The sequence below is a fragment of the Coregonus clupeaformis genome, chromosome 31 (assembly GCF_020615455.1).
Source record: "Coregonus clupeaformis isolate EN_2021a chromosome 31, ASM2061545v1, whole genome shotgun sequence".
Lineage (NCBI taxonomy): Eukaryota > Metazoa > Chordata > Actinopteri > Salmoniformes > Salmonidae > Coregonus > Coregonus clupeaformis.
The window spans coordinates 1,533,180-1,552,248 of NC_059222.1; the positions used below are offsets into that span (position 1 = coordinate 1,533,180).

General features: G+C 43.0%; 1 protein-coding gene across 1 annotated transcript in view; it reads left to right on the forward strand.

The window, feature by feature from the left end:
• LOC121547193 (conserved oligomeric Golgi complex subunit 7) overlaps window positions 1-12,017 on the forward strand; it is a 38,761-nt gene extending 26,744 nt beyond the window's left edge. The window contains exons 11-19 of the mRNA XM_041858333.2: window positions 2,912-3,028; window positions 3,249-3,314; window positions 3,515-3,701; window positions 3,959-4,099; window positions 6,138-6,221; window positions 6,462-6,576; window positions 7,189-7,332; window positions 11,165-11,352; window positions 11,714-12,017. Of these exons, the coding sequence (XP_041714267.1) occupies window positions 2,912-3,028; window positions 3,249-3,314; window positions 3,515-3,701; window positions 3,959-4,099; window positions 6,138-6,221; window positions 6,462-6,576; window positions 7,189-7,332; window positions 11,165-11,331 (1,021 nt within the window). The 3' untranslated portion in view covers window positions 11,332-11,352; window positions 11,714-12,017. The remainder of the gene's footprint in view (window positions 1-2,911; window positions 3,029-3,248; window positions 3,315-3,514; window positions 3,702-3,958; window positions 4,100-6,137; window positions 6,222-6,461; window positions 6,577-7,188; window positions 7,333-11,164; window positions 11,353-11,713) is intronic.
• Window positions 12,018-19,069: the final 7,052 nt, after the last annotated feature.

The window sequence follows — 19,069 nt, forward strand, 5'->3', positions numbered from 1 at the left end:
AGAGAATCACTGACATGATGGCAGCTGGTCCTTTTGTGGCAGGGCTGAAATGCAATGGAAATGTTTTTTTGCAATTCATCAGATCACTCTTCATGACATTCTGGAGTATATGCAAATTGCCATCATCAAAACTGAGGCAGCAGACTGTGAAAATTAGTACTTTTGTCATTCTCAAAACTTTTGACCATGACTGTAGACACCAAGGAACTTGAAGGTCTCGACCCGCTCCACTACAGCTCTGTTGATGTGAATGGGGGCGTGTTTGGCCCTACTTTTCCTGTTGTCCACAATAAGCTTGTTTGTCTTGTCCAAGGTGGGGGAGAGGTTGTTGTCCTGGCATTACACTGCCAGGTCTCTGACCTCCTCCCTATAAGCTGTCTCATCGTCGTTGGTGATCAGACCTACCACTGCCGTGTCGTCGGCAAATGAATGATGGTGTTGGAGTCGTGGGTGAACAGGGAGTACAGGAGGGGACTAAGCACGCACCCCTGAGAGGCCCCTGTGTTGAGGGTCAGTGTGGCAGATGTGTTGTTGCCTACACTCACCACCTGGGGGCGGCCCGTCAGAAAGTCCAGGATCCAGTTGCAGTGGGAGGTGTTCAGTCCCAGGGTCCTTAGCTTAGTGATGAGCTTGGAGGGCACTATGGTGCTGAGCTGTAGTCAATTAAGATAATTATCACGTAGGTGTTCCTTTTGTCCAGGTGGGAACGGGCAGTGTGGAGCGCAATAGAGATTGTGTCATCTGTGGATCTGTTGGGGTGGTATGCGAATTGGAGTGTGTCCAGGGTTTCTGCATTGATGGTGTTGATGTGAGCCATGACCAGCCTTTCAAAGCATTTCATGGCTACAGATGTGAGTGCTGCGGGGTGGTAGTCATTTATACAGGTTACCTTGAAGTTGTTAGGCACAGGGACTATGGTGGTTTGCTTGAAACATGTAGGTATTACAGACTGGGTCAGAGAGAGGTTGAAAATGTCAGTGAAGACACTTGCCAGCTGGGCAGTGCATGCTCTGAGGACGCGTCCTGGTAATCCATCTGGCTCTGCGGCCTTATGAATGTTAACCTGTTTAAAGGTCTTACTCACATCGGTTACGGAGAGCGTAATCATACAGTTATCCAGAACAGCAGGTGCTCTCACGCATGGTTCAGTGTTGCTTGCCTTGAAGCGAGCTTAGAAGTCATTTAGTTAGTGTGCTCACGTCACTGGGCAGCTCTCGGCTGGGTTTCCGTTTGTATTCCGTGATAGTTTGCAAGCCTTGCCACATCTGACGAGCGTCAGAGCCGGCGTAGTAGGATTCGATCTTAGTCCTCTATTGAAGTTTTGCTGGATTTTTTATTAGCGTCCGGATTAGTTTCCCGCTCCTTGAAAGCGGCAGCTCTAGCCTTTAGCTCAGTGCGGATGTTGCCTGTAATCCATGGCTTCTGATTGGGATATATACGTACGGTCACTGTGGGGATGACGTCATTGATGCACTTATTAACGAAGCCAATGACTGATACAGCCCCTACTCTTCTGGGAAGGCTTTCCACTAGATGTAGGAACATTGCTGCGAGGAGTTGCTTCCATTCAGCCACAAGAGCATTAGTGAGGTTGGGCACTGATGCTGGGCAATTCGGCCTGGCTCGCAGTCGGCGTTCCAATTCATCCAAGTGTTCACTGGGTTTGAGGTCAGGTCTCTGTGCAGGCCAGTCAAGTTCTTCCACACCGATCTCAGCAAACCATTTCTGTATGGACCTCGCTTTGTGCACGGCGGCATTGTCATGCTGTAACAGAAAAGGTCCTTCCCCAAACTGTTGCCACAAAGTTGGAAGCACAGAATTGTCTAGAATGTCATTGTACGCTGTAGCGTTAAGATTTCCCTTCATTGGAACTAAGGGGCCTAGCGCGACCCATGAAAAACAGCCCCAGACCATTATTCCTCTTCACCTTACAGTTGGCACTATGCATTCGGGCAGGTAGCGTTCTCCTGGCATCCACCAAATCCAGATTCGTCCGTTGGACTGCCAGATGTCCAATTAGTCTGTTGGACTTCCAGTGTCCAATGGCGGCGAGCTTTACACCATTCCAGCTGACACTTCCGGCCATGGAAACCCATTTCATGAAGCTACCGACGAACAGTTATTGTGCTGACATTGCTTTCAGAGGCAGTTTGGGACTCAGTAGTGAGTGTTGCAACCGAGGACAGACAAGTTTTATGCGCTACGCGCTTCAGCACTCGGCGGTCCCGTTCTGTGAGCTTGTGGGGCCTACCACTTCGCGGCTGAGCCGTTGTTGCTCCTAGACGTTTCCACATCTCAATAACAGCACTTACAGTTGACCAGGGCAGCTCTAGCAGGGCAGAAATTGGAAAGGTGGCATCCTACGGCGGTGCCACGTTGAAAGTCACTGAACTCTTCAGTAAGGCTATTCTACTGAAATTGTTTGTCTATCGAGATTGCATGGCCATGTATCGTATGTTTTCGGATTAATCCCGGAACATATTCCAGTATCTGCTAGCGAAACAGTTCTGTAGCTTAGCATCCGCTTCATTGGACCACTTCCTTAATGAGCGCGTCACTGGTACTTCCTGTTTGAGTTTTTCCTTGTCAGCAGGAATCAGGAGGACAGAGTTATGGTCAAAGAGAGTGCGAGGGAGCGCCTTGTATGCATTTCTGTGTGTGGAGTAAAGGTGATCAATTGTATTAGTATAAAATTATATAATTTCCAATTATTATTTTGCATATAATAGAACACAGTATTTCCATTATTTATTTTATACAGTCATTATTGCTCGTCTTTATCAACGGTGTTAATAATTTCGGACCCCACTGTATATACTACACAGTACACATAAATGAATATTTGTGTGAATATTCTGGTTGACTTTTGCCCATTGCCCTCACCAATGTGTCTTGGCCATGTTTGCCACAGGTATGTGTCAGACTTCTCCACCACTCTGCAGTCAATCAGGAAGAAGTGCAGGTTGGAGGACACGCCCAGTGCTGCTGTGTTCCAAGAGGATTGGACCGCCTTCCAGAACTCTGTCAGGTGGGTTTTGTGCAAACCGAAACCAAACTCTGCTGGCTCTGATATTTTCTTTTGCACATTGTAATTTTCAGGACGTTCCAACAACCATGGTTAATGCGTAACCAGGCCAGTGCGGTGCAGTACAGCTCGGCAGGGCTTGGCTCAGTAGTATGAAAAGGGTATAATTGTGCATTAACTGTATATACATTTTCTTATTCCCCATGTTTCCTCTGCATTGCAGGATCATTGCCACCTGTGGGGAGTTGCTGAGACAGTGTGGCGCCTATGAGCAGCAGCTGTCAAACAAGTAAGACCAACACCATCACCAATTGCTGAATTCCAAATCAACCCCCAGCCCCTACTCCGTAGCTACCTGACTCCCTGACTGATAAACATTCTTACTTCCCCCCGTTCTCTTGCCATGTCCTATTGGTGAAGTTTCATTTGATTTAAATGTGCGTTATACAGTACATGGGTCTCAACACACTTTACATTATGATCCTATAGGATCCTGGCCACGGCGGGGAAGTACCTGTCTGAGTCGTACAGCCCTCTGAGCCTGGCGGGCATCCAGGAGGCCAGCTCCACGGAGAGGAAGACCAGCGGCAGGAATCCCTGGCAGGAGTACAACTACCTGCAGAGGGGCAACATGGCAGAGTACAACAGCCTAATGGAGGTGCTCTACTCCCTCAAGGTATGGATGGTGATGTCTGAGGGAAAATGGAGATGACTTGGCACTGTTAACTTTCATTTGTGTCTGGGTTTAGTGTTTTAGCTTGGGTAACATTTCCAATGTAACTATTTTCAGAGAGAAAACATAGTCTTGAGGTCAATGACTTGGTGTCATTTTTGCTTCAATAAAGCCTTGTAATGCAATTAAGTGTCAGTATATTCTTAGGGAGTTAGGTCTGTTGTGAGGTCTGGCATGTTCAAGTTGCCATTGCTTTCTAGGAGAAGGGGACAGGAAACTCCAGTCTTTTGGCTGAGCCCCGGGTGGCTCTGACCCGTCTCAACCAGCAGGCCAATCAGCTGGCCTTCGACTCTGTCTTCCTGCAGATCAAACATCAACTCTGCCTGGTCTCCACAATGGAGGTGAGTGTGTGTGTGTTGCTGTGTAGTAGTGTGTGTGTATTAGAGAATGACCAATATGGATTTTCTTTATGGCCGATACCAATTTTTGGGGGTCAAGGAGGACTATATTCAATATCATTACATTTGAAAAATAAATTGACAACATTTCTCAAACAGTCGTGTGCATTAATGCATCAATTTTTTTAGCAAACAATACATTTAACTGTTTTTACCAATCTAACGACATAACAATATAATGGTAGTAATTGTATTTGAATGGTCAAAAACATTTTTTGACTGCACTGAGCCTTTAATACCAGTCAGTGGTTGGTGTCGTGTATAGCACTTTGTGACATCTGCTGATGTAAAAAGGGCTTTATAAATACATTTGATTGATTGATTGATAAATGTGTATAATATCTAGAAAGGAGAGGGAGGAATGGATTATTTATTTTTTACGGCGATGCATGTTCTGTCTGAATGACTCAAATCTGCCCATAGTTTGAGAAGTGAGACCAGCCTTCTTGGTCCATAAACATTCAGGATGATTCTTAGGTGGCTAAACCTATTGCCAAACTTTATTTAGGCATTTTAAAACACTTCCTTCTTTCCATATTACGACAATCCTCTAATCCAACTATCAACTGTGAATTTACGGATAAGATTGCGGCTGGTCAGATCACCACACCAATAAATGGCTAACGTTACACCGTAAGTCAGATGACTCGTTGCCGAAAATGGTGAATGTTCAAAATGATAACCAGCTAGCTATTAGCTCCTATCTGATATCCAAGCACCATGTTTATATAGCCAGCTAGCTAGCATGGTAGCTGATTTAGCTAGCTACCTAACACCACAGATGAAAGGGTTAGTTACTGTAATCTTTGCTAACAGGTCATATACACTGCTAACAGGTAACATACACTATATATACAAAAGTATGTGGACACCCCTTCAAATTAGGGGATTCTGCTATTTCAGCCACACCCGTTGCTGACAGGTGTATAAAATCGAGCACACAGCCATGCAATCTCCACAGACAAACATTGGCAGTAGAATGGCCTTACTGAAGAGCTCAGTGACTTTCAACGTGGCACCGTCATAGGATGCCATCTTTCCAACAAGTTTGTCAAATTTCTGCCCTGCTAGAGCTGCCCCAGTCAACTGTAAGTGCTGTTATTGTGAAGTGGAAACGTCTAGGAGCAACAACGGCTCAGCCGCGAAGTGGTAGGCCACACAAGCTCACAGAACGGGACCACCGAGTGCTGAAGTTCGTAACGCATAAAAATCGTCTGTCCTCGGTTGCAACACTCACTACCGAGTTCCAAACTGCCTCTGGAAGCAACGTCCGCACAATAACTGTTTGTCGGGAGCTTCGTGAAATGGGTTTCCATGGCCAAGCAGCCACACACAATCCTAAGATCATCATGCGCAATGCGAAGCGTCAGCTTGAGTGGTGTAAAGCTCGCCGCCATTGGACTCTGGAGCAGTGGAAACACTTCACCACCTGGCAGTCCGACGAACAAATCTGGGTTTGGCGGATGCCAGGAGAACGCTACCTGCCCCAATGCATAGTGCCAACTGCAAAGTTTGGTAGAGGAGGAATAATAGTCTGGGGCTGTTTTTCATGGTTCGGGCTAGGCCCCTTAGTTCCAGTGAAGGGAAATCTTAATGCTACAGCATGACATTCTAGACCATTCTGTGCTTCCAACTTTGTGGCAACAGTTTGGGGAAGGACCTGTCCTGATTCAGCATGACTATACCCCATGCACAAAGCGAGGTCCATACAGAAATGGTTTGTCGAGATTGGGGTGGAGGAACTTGACTGGCCTGCACAGAGCCCTGACCTCAACCCCATCGAACACCTTTGGGATGAATTGGAACGCCGACTGCGAGCCAGGCCTAATCGCCCAACATCAGTGCTCGGACGATTAACGGTTGTTCTCTAGTGTGTACTGTATGTGCGCAACAGTGAGTGTGTGTAGTCAGAGTGAGTCTTGTTTCTGTATGTAAATGTATGGCTTACATATGTTCCATCTTGTACCATGGCTGTTATCAGAGCCGAGATGCAGGAGGTTTTGGAGAGAGCTATGCTGAAGACCTGCCTAACTTCAGCTTGTCCCCACAGGAGTACATCACCAATGTAAGTTTTTCCTGCTATGGCTTCAACATCTACAGGCTAATTCAAGTCATAGAGTAAAGTATGATATTGTATATGTATTATGTCATATATAACCTGTCCTTGCAAGCTGTCTTTAGAAAACAATAGTGGTGTTTTCTATTGTAAATGTTCACAGTTAGTGTTACTATAGTACTATGAATGTTCAGGCTAGCAGACATGAGTGTGTTGAGGTGGCTGACTGCCTGTGTTTCTTCTTGACAGATAGGACAGTACATCATGTCTCTGCCGCTCCACTTGGAGCCCTTTGTGACACAAGAGGACCCGGCGCTGGAGTTGGCTCTGCATGCAGGCAAACTGCCCTTCCCTCCTGAGCAAGGTGACTGTCTCTCCTCTGTCTCTCCTGGCTATATAAACATGGTGCTTGGATCCCACGGGGGGCCAGTATGAAAAATGTATGCACTCACTAATTGTGAGTCGCTCTGGATAAGAGCGTCTGCTAAATGACTAAAATGTAAATGTAAAATGTTCTCTCCCCCTCTCTCTTTCTGTCTCTCCCTCCATCTGTCTCCTTACTCTTCCATCCTTTTAGATGTTTGCCCCTCTGTCCGGTACCTGTCTCCCTCTGTTGTTCTTTTGCTCCTCATCTCTCTTCCTATTTTCCAAATGTATCTCTCTCTTCCCCAGTCCTCTTCTATCTCCCCCATACCCCCCCCCCCCTTCTCCATCTTCCCCCACCGAACCTATTTCCTTAAACTCCCGCTGTCTTTCTTCTTCTCCTTTTTCCATCTTATCCTATCCGTCTTTCACTCACTCTTCTTCTTTCTCCGCTCTCTCACTTCATCTCTCCCTAACTCTCTCCTCCACAGTCTCCTCTTCTCTTTGTCCTCATTTCAATAGCAGGCCTTGCAATTTCCTGTGCGTTTTGTGTGTGCCTGGCCATGCCTCACGTTTGTTTGACGTTGTTTGTCTGACTTTACTTCCTCCTCAGGTGATGACCTTCCGGAGCTGGACAACACGGCAGACTACTGGCTGGGCTCCATCGCCAGGGCGACGATGCAGACGTACTGTGACGCCATCCTGCTCATCCCAGAGCTCACGGCCCACTCCACCAAACAGCTGGCCACCGACATCGGTACCGACCACCACCACTTACCTACAAAATATGCTAGATAGATCTAGAACTAGGGAACTATGTTGTACATGGAGAAAACGTGTTTATAAGTATGTCATTGCTTCTTGGGTGCTGTTTGATCATCTGGAGTTGGTAGTTTAGAAAAACCTAAATCTACTGCGAGTTTTTAACTACAGACTCATAACATTTTCAGATGATTGAACGTAAACCAAGAAGCAATACATAATTATACACACATTGGTTGTAAGTATAAAGCTATTTGTAACTACATTGATGTTGCTAATAATAGAGCATCATCAAGTATGCATTGCCAAAGTCCTACTTGCCAAAGCATCAATAAAGTTAGTCATTAAGCTTTGCAGGTGCACTCTACATCTATTTATAATTAATCTCGGAAACCCACAACTAAAATCTTGCGTAATTGCATGATATGCTCGATTAAGTTCAGGGGGGAGATGTTAGAGAAAGGTACAAACGTGACTTGTGAAGTCTCCACCCCCTGAAATGGGAAAACTCTGCAAGTTTCAGGCAAGTCTATCGGCCAGATGTCGCCTTGCTTTCCGAAATTCGAAAGATGCGAGTACCGGAAAAAAACATCTGCAAACCGGAACAAAGTTCCTCGTTAGTCGTCACATCCCACAATCTGTTGACAGACGCTACGATACCATTTGTTACGTGTCTGTCCACAAGAGATTAATTGGTAATAATATAGTAATAATGTAGGAATGAATAGGTAATAATATACAGTGCCTTCAGAAAGTATTCACACCCCTTTACTTTTTACACATTTTGTTGTTACAGCCTGAATTTAAAATTGATTAAATTGAGATTTATTTTGTCATTGTCCTACACACAATGCCCCATAATGTCATTGGAATTATGTATTTCGATTTTTTTTTACAAATGAATTAAAAATGAAAAGCTGAAATGTCTTGAATCAATAAGAATTCAACCCCTTTGTTATGGCAAACCTAAATAAGTTCAGGAGTAAAAATGTGCTTAACAAGTCACATAATAAGTTGCATGGACTCATTCTGTGTGCAATCATAGAGTTTAACATGATTTTCATGACTCATCTCTGTACCCCACACATAAGGTCAGTAAGGTTCCTCAGTCGTATAGGGAATTTCAAACACAGATTCAACCCCAAAGACCAGGGAGGTTTCCCAATGCTTCGCAAAGAATGGGACCTAATTTGTAGATGGGTAAAAAACTAAATAAAACAGACATTGAATATCCCTTTGAGCATTATGAAGTTATTAATTACACTTTGGATGGTGTATCAATACACCCAGTCACTACAAAGATACAGGTGTCCTTCCTAACTCAGAGAGGAAGGAAACCGCTCAGGGATTTCACCATGAGGCCAATGGTGACTTTTAAACATTTACAGAGTTTAATGGCTGTGATAGGAGGAAACTGAAGATGGATCAACATTGTAGTTACTCCACAATACTAACCTAATTGACAGAGTGAAAATAATGAAGCCTGTACAGAATACAAATATTCCAAAACATGCATCCTGTTTTCAAGCATAGTGGTGGCTGCATCATTATATGGGTATGCTTGTAATCGTTAAGGACTGGGTAGTTTTTCAGGATAAAAAAGAAATGAAATGGCACTAAGCACAGGCAAAATCCTAGAGGAAAACCTGGTTCAGTCTGCTTTCCAGCAGACACTCAGAGATGAATTCACCTTTCAGCAGGACAATAACCTAAAACACAAGGCCAAATATAGTATTGGTCTTCACAAAGTTCGCTGCTTCAGTGTTATGAGATATTTTTGTCAGATGTTACTATGGTATACTGAAGTATAATTACAAGCATTCCATAAGTGTCAAAGGCTTTTATTGACAATTACATTTAAGTTTATGTAAAGAGTCAATATTTGAAGTGTTGACCCTTCTTTTTCAAGACCTCTGCAATCCGCCCTAGCATGCTTTCAATTAACTTCTGGGCCACATCCTGACTGATGGCAGCCCATTCTTGCATAATCAATGCTTGGAGTTTGTCAGAATTTGTGGGTTTTTGTTTGTCCACCCGCCTCTTGAGGATCGACCACAAGTTCTCAATGGGATTAAGGTCTGGGGAGTTTCCTGGCCATGGACCCAAAATGTCGATGTTTTGTTCTCCAAGCCACTTAGTTATCACTTTTGCCTTATGGCAAGGTGCTCCATCATACTGGAAAAGGCATTTGTCGTTCTTGGATGGTTGGGAGACGTTGCTCTCGGAGGATGTGTTGGTACCATTCATTATTCATGGTGTGTTCTTAGGCAAAATTGTGAGTGAGCCCACTCCCTTGGCTGAGAAGCAACCCCACACATGAATGGTCTCAGGATGCTTTACTGTTGGCATGACACAGGACTGATAGTAGCGCTCACCTTGTCTTCTCCGGACAAGCTTTTTTCTGGATGCCCCAAACAATCAAAGGGGATTCATCAGAGAAAATGACTTTACCCCAGTCCTCGGCAGTCCAATCCCTGTACCTTTTGCAGAATATCAGTCTGTCCCTGATGTTTTTCCTGGAGAGAAGTGGCTTCTTTGCTGCCCTTCTTGACACCAGGCTATCCTCCAAAAGTCTTCGCCTCACTGTGCATGCAGATGCACTCACACCTGCCTGCTGCCATTCCTGAGCAAGCTCTGTACTGGTGGTGCCCCGATCCCGCAGCTGAATCAACTTTAGGAGACGGTCCTGGCGCTTGCTGGACTTTCTTGGGCGCCCTGAAGCCTTCTTCACAACAATTGACCTCCTGTAGCTCAGTTGGTAGAGCATGGCGCTTGCAACGCCAGGGTTCGATTCCCACGGGGGGCCAGTATGAAAAATGTATGCACTCACTAACTGTAAGTCGCTCTGGATAAGAGTGTCTGCTAAATTACTAAAAAATGTAAAAATAAATAAATAAATTGAACCCTCTCTCCTTTAAGTTCTTGATGATCCGATAAATGGTTGATTTAGGTGCAATCTTACTAGCAGCAATATCCTTGCCTGTGAATACCTTTTTGTGCAAAGCAATGATGACAGCACTTGTTTCCTTGCAGGAAACCATGGTTAACAGAGGAAGAACAATGATTTCAAGCACCACCCTCCTTTAAAAGCTTCCAGTCTGTTATTCTAACTCAATCAGCATGACAGAGTGATATCCAGCCTTGTCCTCGTCAACACTCTCACCTGTGTTAATGAGAGAATCACTGACATGATGGCAGCTGGTCCTTTTGTGGCAGGGCTGAAATGCAGTGGAAATGTTTTTTTGGGGATTCAGTTCATTTTCATGGCAAAGAGGGACTTTGCAATTAATTGCAATTCATCTGATCACTCTTCATGACATTCTGGAGTATCTGCAAATTGCCATCATCAACTGAGGCAGCAGACTTTGAAAATTAGTATTTGTGTCATTCTCAAAACTTTCACTTGCGTCGCATGTGCGAACGTTGCAATATAATTTTACACATACATGTTATTCAATCATTGTACCCACACTGCTCGCGCGTGTCAACTAGTGTCTGCGTAGCCAGGCGCTAAAATAGAACTTGGTTCTATTTGTGATGCTTGACGCGCTGCAATTGTCGAAGTAAAATAACAACCCAATGTTTATATCCCAGGACAAATTAGCTAGCAACAGCAAGCTAGCTAGCTAAATTGCCATAAATGTTTAATGTTTTTCGACCTGTCCCCAAATTAATATAGTTGGTTCAGAGTTCGTTTTTATATTTCAACCTGCGTGTACTAATCGCGTCTGGTGTGGGTGGACAAAATCAACATGCGCGCGAGCGGTCTTGTCAGCGTGTAACACAGTGTTGGTCTTCTTCAATATCTGTCTCCTAACTCCCCACAGACTATCTGAGCAACGTGATGGATGCTTTGGGCCTGCAGCCCTCCAGGACCCTGCAGCAGATAGTGACCCTGCTGAGGGCCAAGCCAGAGGAGTACAGACTGACAGCCAAACTGCTGCCCCGCAGACTGGTGTCCACCATCGCTGCCCTGAGGGGGCTGGACCACTGACCATGGTCTCACTCTAAACAGGTAATGGACTGTGGACAAAAATTAGCTCTTTTACTAACTCTGGCACATTGAGATTTATATGAACACTGAAATGTTGATTAATGTGCACTGTCCCTGTCACATAAGTCAAACATTAGAACTATAGGGCCCAGAGTTTTTTCTCATCTTAACACAAATACGTTGTTTCCTTCATTGCCCGTGTTGGTCAGACAGATCTTGTGTTTAAACCTGACTAAAAAACAAATCCAGTCTCACAGAATGTAGACAAAAAATTATCAAATGACAAAAAACATTATACAAAGTATAAATATGGATTGATGTAATGTAACGATTATGATCCTACTGAAATCGCTTGTTGCTCACTCTTTTTCCCTTTCTGTAGATATGATAACTAGAATCTGGAGTCTGGACCCCTGGTATGGCAGAAAACTGAAAAGTCTCCATTTAGGGATATTCCCATCATGAATTTGGCTATAAGCAACATCTGGGAATCAAATATTTAAACTGCTTTGGCATCATACTGTTTGCTATGCTGTTGTCTTTTTTTCTATTGTTTTCTATTATGGTTAATTTTTGTTAATTTACACTTCTATGGGGGGAAATCAGGGTAGAAATGGTTTTGCTTATTTGTAATGTACTGGAATCTGTCCACTCATTTAATAAACATCTGGCCTCTTTGTCTTCAACTCTTTGATAATGAAGTTCATTGAAGATTCAAATTAAATGTCTGATTTAAAGGAGACCTTTTCTTTTTAGAACCAAATCTCTGTGACATCACATGGCATGTTATAGAATGGTCCAGACACCTCTTTTGTAATGAACTTGTTGTGTAGTGTGGGGGCCCTGATAAAACATTAACAAAGGCTCCAAAAATACCCAAATGTCCATTTCGAAACGGCAAAGCTCTCAGTTTTAGTGGTGCAGGTTTTTAGATGTTGTACACATGACATTGTGTCATTCCGAACTTTATCCGCAACAGTATATTCAAATTTTTTGCAACTCAAGCAATACCTCTGTCCATTCTACAGGGCACTGCCAATATGAAGGAAACACTTTGAGTAAATGAGAGGTACAAAGTATCCTGAACAAAAATATAAACGCAACATGCAACAATTTTTAAGATTTATAGTTCATATAAGGAAATCAGTCAATTGAAATAAATTGATTAGGCCCTAATCTATGGATTTCACATGACTGGGACAGATATCTTAAGAAGGTAGGGGCGTGGATCAGAAAAGCAGTCAGTATCTGGTGTGACCACCATTTGCCTCATGCAGTGCGACTTCTCCTTCGCATAGAGTTCATCAGGATGTTGATTGTGGCCTGTGGAATGTTGTCCCACTCTTCAATGGCTGTGCGAAGTTGCTGGATATTGGCGGGAACTGTATATGACATGAGTTTTATGAATTGGAAATGTGAAGTGCACATTTGTACTCATGGTTTGGCTTGCTTTTATGACTTGAGCACTGCGAGCGACAATACGTTTTGCTGATTTTTTGTTGTTGTCTGAGTGAGGGAAATGCTGTAAATGAAGATGACTCAATGTATTTTGAAAGATGAATATGGAGCGATTTCAGTGCCAACAGAAATTGTATTTTATAATTTAAATTATAATATTGAATTTGAATGTAATATTTTTGAATGTTTAATGCATAAATTGAATCATTGAATTCATAAATGCAACTTGTATTTCATGATTTAAAACTGAACTGAATGAATATTGCTTTCAGCTTTAAAATAAAATTTCAATTTAATTGAATATTCTAATTCAATATTTACACTGTGTACAAAACATTAAGAACACCTTCCTAATATTGAGTTGCACCCCCTTTTTGCCCTCAGAACAGCCTCAATTTGTCAGGGTATGGACTCCAAGGTGTCAAAACCGTTCCACAGGGATACTGGCCCATGTTGACTCCAATGCTTCCACACAGTTGTCAAGTTGGCTGGATGTCCTTTGGGTGGTGGACCATTCTTGATACAAACGGGAAACTGTTGAGCGTGAAAAACCCAGCAGCGTTGCAGTTCTTGACACAAACCGGTGCGCCTGGCACCTACTACCATATCGCGTTCAAATGCACTTATATTTTGTCTTGCCCATTCGACTCCTCCCCTTCATCTACACTGATTGAAGTGGATTTAACAAGTGGCATCAATAAGGAATCATAGCTTTCACCTGGATTCACCTGGTCAGTCTATGTCATGGAAAGAGCAGGTGTCCTTGATATTTTGTGCACTCAGTGTTTATATTCAGTTTCAAGATGTTGTCTCTGGTTTTGAATCGGAATTTAGAGAACTGAATTTGAAAACTGAATCTGAATGCATCTGAGAAGTTGAATATATGAAACATTTTTATTAACTTGAAGTGATGGTTTGTAAACTTTGATACATAGACGATAAATGCAATATATACCCTATTGAAACAGAATATATAAATATTGAATTTGAATATTCAATTAAATTGAAATTGTATTTTAAAACAATGCAACATTCATTCAGTTCAATTTATGAATTAAATGATTCAATTTGTACATCAAACATTACAAAATATTACATTATCATTCAATATCAATTGAAAATTATAAAAATACAATTTCTGTTGGCACTGAAATCGCTCCACACTCATCTTTCAAGATTACGTGGTGTCATACCCTGGGTTGCTCTGAACAGAATGAGCCTATGTTTGTTTATTGTGAAGAAAATCTGCCGTGGCACACGCACCTGAATGCACTCATGCCTCCTTTCTATGCACAGCAGAATTACGATTAGTTTCTCTGAATTGCCTTGTGAAAGCCTAACACTGTAAGATCGTATTTTATAACTTCGCTAGTCATGTTGGCAATAGAACAAGCTTTCAAATCATGCCCACCTGACCCAGATTGTGTTTTATAATGTACAATTTTTGTATTGCTCAAACAATAGTAATTGTGTGATGGTGGGGATGCAGGGTTGTGTTCCAAACGAAACGACTACAAGTGCGCTTGCTCTAGTTCCTCAACGGAACAGCTATAGCTGAAGACTGAGTCATAAAAGTGAATGGAAATCGCTTAGTCCTCTCGCTCAAACCCTTGTAATTGTTTTGTCTAATTTGTTTCTCATGTTGCACCTACACCACATCTTCCAGGAATAGTCTTATCATGTTACTGAATGTATCCAGAGTATTTTCAGATTTCGTTATCAACAAATGTGGCAAAATGTCCAGTAAATGTCAAAAGCACATAAAATCAACAGTGTAATGTTTGGTTTCAGTCTTGTCAGGTAAACTGTTGAATACTCACATTTGCTGTAATCATTTTCCCATTATCTACAAACTGTTCCCTTTCAATTGCTACCATGGGTATGCATATGCATTTCATATTTCATCTGTAAGAAACATTCAAATTGAGCCCTATCCAAGGTTATTATAATTTTGCAATTTTCTATTCGTTTTTTTTTATTTCTATTAGGTTTTAGATTTTTATTTTAAATTTAGTTTCAGTTAGTTTTTAGGCTTGATTTACGAATGTCTATTTAGTTTGAGTTTTGTAAAATAATTTATATTTCGTTTTTATATTATTTAGTTTCAGTTTTCATTTGTGTTAGGGACAGAAAGTAGCCTTATGCATGGGAGTAATACATAAGCTGATGGGCCAGGTAATAGGTTTGGTTAGGTTTAAATTATAAATTAATCTTAATGTGACTTGGATTTAAAAGGTTCATTGTCGGTGTCTGACTCAGATTCAGACATTTCTGCCACGCCGTTCAAAGCTATAGCCAGCTCTGGTAGTTGTTGATCACACAGGTATTCTCTTCCCTGTTCTGTAATAGCGTGATAGCCTTGAAAATGTTCACCCTGTGGTCAGTTATGACGAGTAGGATCTCTCCTCTGGTATATCCCATGCATCCAATGTGTGGTCAATTACCTCTACGGTGTGTGGATGCTTAATCCGATGAAGGTTGAGCAACGCATGCTGTGCCTTGTTGGAGGAGGGGGTGATAGAACCAAGCTCATATCTCCATAAACGAAGCAGTCAATCCATCCGTAAACACACAGGATTACTTTACATGCCTCTCAGAATCTCCTTAACTTTCTGGGTTGCTGTATCCATTTGCAAAGCAATCAACTCGTTTACTCTAGCAGCGCCAGGAGTTTTACATTTGGGATCAAGAGTTTGGTTGAATTTTCTGAAGGCTGGCTCATCGCACAGTCTCGTGTACTTGCCGAACTGGATGAATGAATTAACCAGTGCTTCTTCTCGTTTGTTAAACTCATTTGAATTAGGTTGTCGTGTTTCTGCTCTTTTCATGCAAACTGCTAAAGTTGGTTGTTCTGACGTGAAGCTACTGGTTGCCGTTGACGTGCAGCTACTAATACCTGTTGGCTGTCTCACCTTGTCTTTATCCTGAAATTGTTTGTATTATTCTTTGTGGGCTCTGTTCAGATTAACTTTGAGGTTGGTTGGGTTTTCCATTTTATCTCTGTTCCACACATTTTGCCATCTTCTGACACTACAATACATTTGCTTTTGTCCTTTCCAGCAATGTACTCAAAACAATCCCATACAGGGCTTTAACTTTTGCTGACACCATTGTTCAAGCCTCTGGTTCACGCTCACGCTCTGCACTCGCCCTCAGATTTCTTCCCTGTTAGCTACTGATAGCTAGTGATAGGGATGCACAAGCTAGACCTGTAGACCATCTACTGGCAGCATGTACCCGCCAGATTCAGAAGCTCGGTAACCCTATTAGATTACTGCCCAGTTAGTTTTGCAGTCAAAGATAATACACTGAACAAAAATATAAATGCAACATGCAACAATTTACAGTTCATATATGGAAATCTATCAATTGAAATAGATTCATTAGGCCCTAATCTATGGATTTCACATGACAGGGAATACAGATATGCATCACCAATGCCTTAAAAAAAAGTTGGGCCGTGGATCAGAAAACGAGTCAGTATCTGGTGTGACCACCATTTGCCTCATGCAGCGCGACACATCTCCTTCGCATAGAGTTTATCAGGCTGTTGATATTGGCCTGTGGGAATGTTGTCGCACTCCTCTTCAATGGCTGTGTGAAGTTGCTGGATATTGATGGGAACTGGAACATGCTGTTGTACATGCCGATACAGAGCATCCCAAACATGCTCAATAGGTGACATGTCTGGTGAGTATGTAGGGCAACTGGGACATTTCCAGCTTCCAGGAATTGTGTACAGTTCTTGCGACACGCGCCGTGCATTATCATTCTGAAACATGAGGTGATGGCGGTGGATGAATGGCACGACAATGGGCCTCAGGATCTCGTCACGGTATCTCTGTGCATTAAAATTGCCATCAATAAATTGCAATTGTGCACGTTGTCCGTAGCTTATGCCTGCCCATACCATAACCCCACCGCCACCATGGGGCACTCTGTTCACAACGTTGACATCAGCAAACCGCTTGCCCATACGATGCCATACACGCTGTCTGCCATCTGCCCGGTACAGTTGAAACTGGGATTCATCCGTGAAGAGCACACTTCTCCAGCGTGCCAGTGGCCATCGAATGTGAGCATTTGCCCACTGAAGTCGGTTACGACGCCGAACTGCAGTCAGGTCAAGACCCTGGTGAGGACGACGAGCATGCAGATGAGCTTCCCTGAGACGGTTTCTGACAGTTTGCGCAGAAATTTTACAATTGTGCAAACCCACGGTTTCATCAGCTGTCCGGATGGCTGGTCTCAGATGACCCTGCAGGTGAAGAATCCGGATGTGGAGGTCCTGGGCTGACGTGGTAACACGTGGTCTGTGGTTGTGAGGCCTGTTGGATGTACTGCCAAATTCTCTAAATTCTCTAAGCCTCGGTTTATAGTCAAGAAATAAACATTAAATCCTCTGACAACAACTCTGGTGGACATTCCTGCAGTCAGCATGCCAATTGCACGCTCCCTCAAAACTTGAGACGTGGCATTGTGTAGTGTGACAAAGCTGCACATTTTAGTGTCCTTTTATTGTCCCCAACACAAGGTGCACCTGTGTAATGATCATGCTGTTTAATCAGCTTCTTGATATGCCACACCTGTTAGGTGGATCGATTATCTTGGCAAAGGAGAAATGCTCACTAACAGGGATGTAAACAAATTTGTGCACAAAATTTGAGCTAAATAAGCTTTTTGTGTGTATGGAAAATGTCTGGGATGTTTTATAAACATGGGACCAACTTTACATGTTGTGTTTTATTTTTGTTCAGTGTAGTTTCAGTATAGTTTGTTTTTCAAATATTTAATTTCAGTTTACTAAATAGTTTTTTATTTTAGTCTCAGTTTTCATTTACTATCATAACGTTGTCCATATGTACAGTTGTGGTCAAAAGTTTTGATAATGACACAAATACTAATTTTCACAAAGTCTGCTGCCTCGGTTTTGATGATGGCAATTTGCATATACTCCAGAATGTCATGAAGAGTGATCAGATGAATTGCAATTAATTGCAAAGTCCCTCTTTGCCATGAAAATTAACTTAATCCCCAAAAAACATTTCCACTGCATTTCAGCCCTGCCACAAAAGGACCAGCTGCCATCATGTCAGTGATTCTCTCATTAACACAGGTGAGAGTGTTGACGAGGACAAGGCTGGAGATCACTCTGTCATGCTGATTGAGTTCGAATAACAGACTGGAAGCTTTAAAAGGAGGGTGGTGCTTGAAATCATTTGTTCTTCCTCTGTTAACCATGGTTACCTGCAAGGAAACACGTGCCGTCATCATTGCTTTGCACAAAAAGGGCTTCACAGGCAAGGATAATGCTGCTAGTAAGATTGCACCTAAATCAACCATTTATCGGATCATCAAGAACTTCAAGGAGAAAGGTTCAATTGTTGTGAAGAAGGCGTCAGGGCACCCAAGAAAGTCCAGCAAGCGCCAGGACCGTCTCCTAAAGTTGATTCAGCTGCAGGATCGGGGCACCACCAGTGCAGAGCTTGCTCAGGAATGGCAGCAGGCAGGTGTGAGTGCATCTGCACGCACAGTGCGGCGAAGACTTTTGGAGGATAGCCTGGTGTCAAGAAGGGCAGCAAAGAAGCCACTTCTCTCCAGGAAAAACATCAGGGATAGACTGATATTCTGCAAAAGGTACAGGGATTGGACTGCTGAGGACTGGGGTAAAGTCATTTTCTCTGATGAGTCCCCTTTCCGATTGTTTGGGGCATCCGGAAAACACATTGTCCGGAGAAGACAAGGTGAGCGCTACCATCAGTCCTGTGTCATGCCAACAGTAAAGCATCCTGAGACCATTCATGTGTGGGGTTGCTTCTCAGCCAAGGGAGTGGGCTCGCTCACATTTTTGCCTAAGAACACAGCCATGAATAAAGAATGGTACCAACACATCCTCCGAGAGCAACTTCTCCCAACCATCCAAGAACAGTTTGGTGACGACCAATGCCTTTTCCAGCATGATGTAGCACCTTGCCATAAGGCAAAAGTGATAACTAAGTGGCTCGGGGAACAAAACATCAACATTTTGGGTCCATGGCCAGGAAACTCCCCAGACCTTAATCCCATTGAGAACTTGTGGTCGATCCTCAAGAGGTGGGTGGACAAACAAAACCCCACAAATTCTGACAAACCCCAAGCATTGATTATGCAAGAATGGGCTGCCATTAGTCAGGATGTGGCCCAGATGTTAATTGACAGCATGCTAGGGCGGATTGCAGAGGTCTTGAAAAAGAAGTGCCAACACTGCAAATATTGACTCATTGCATAAACTGAATGTAAT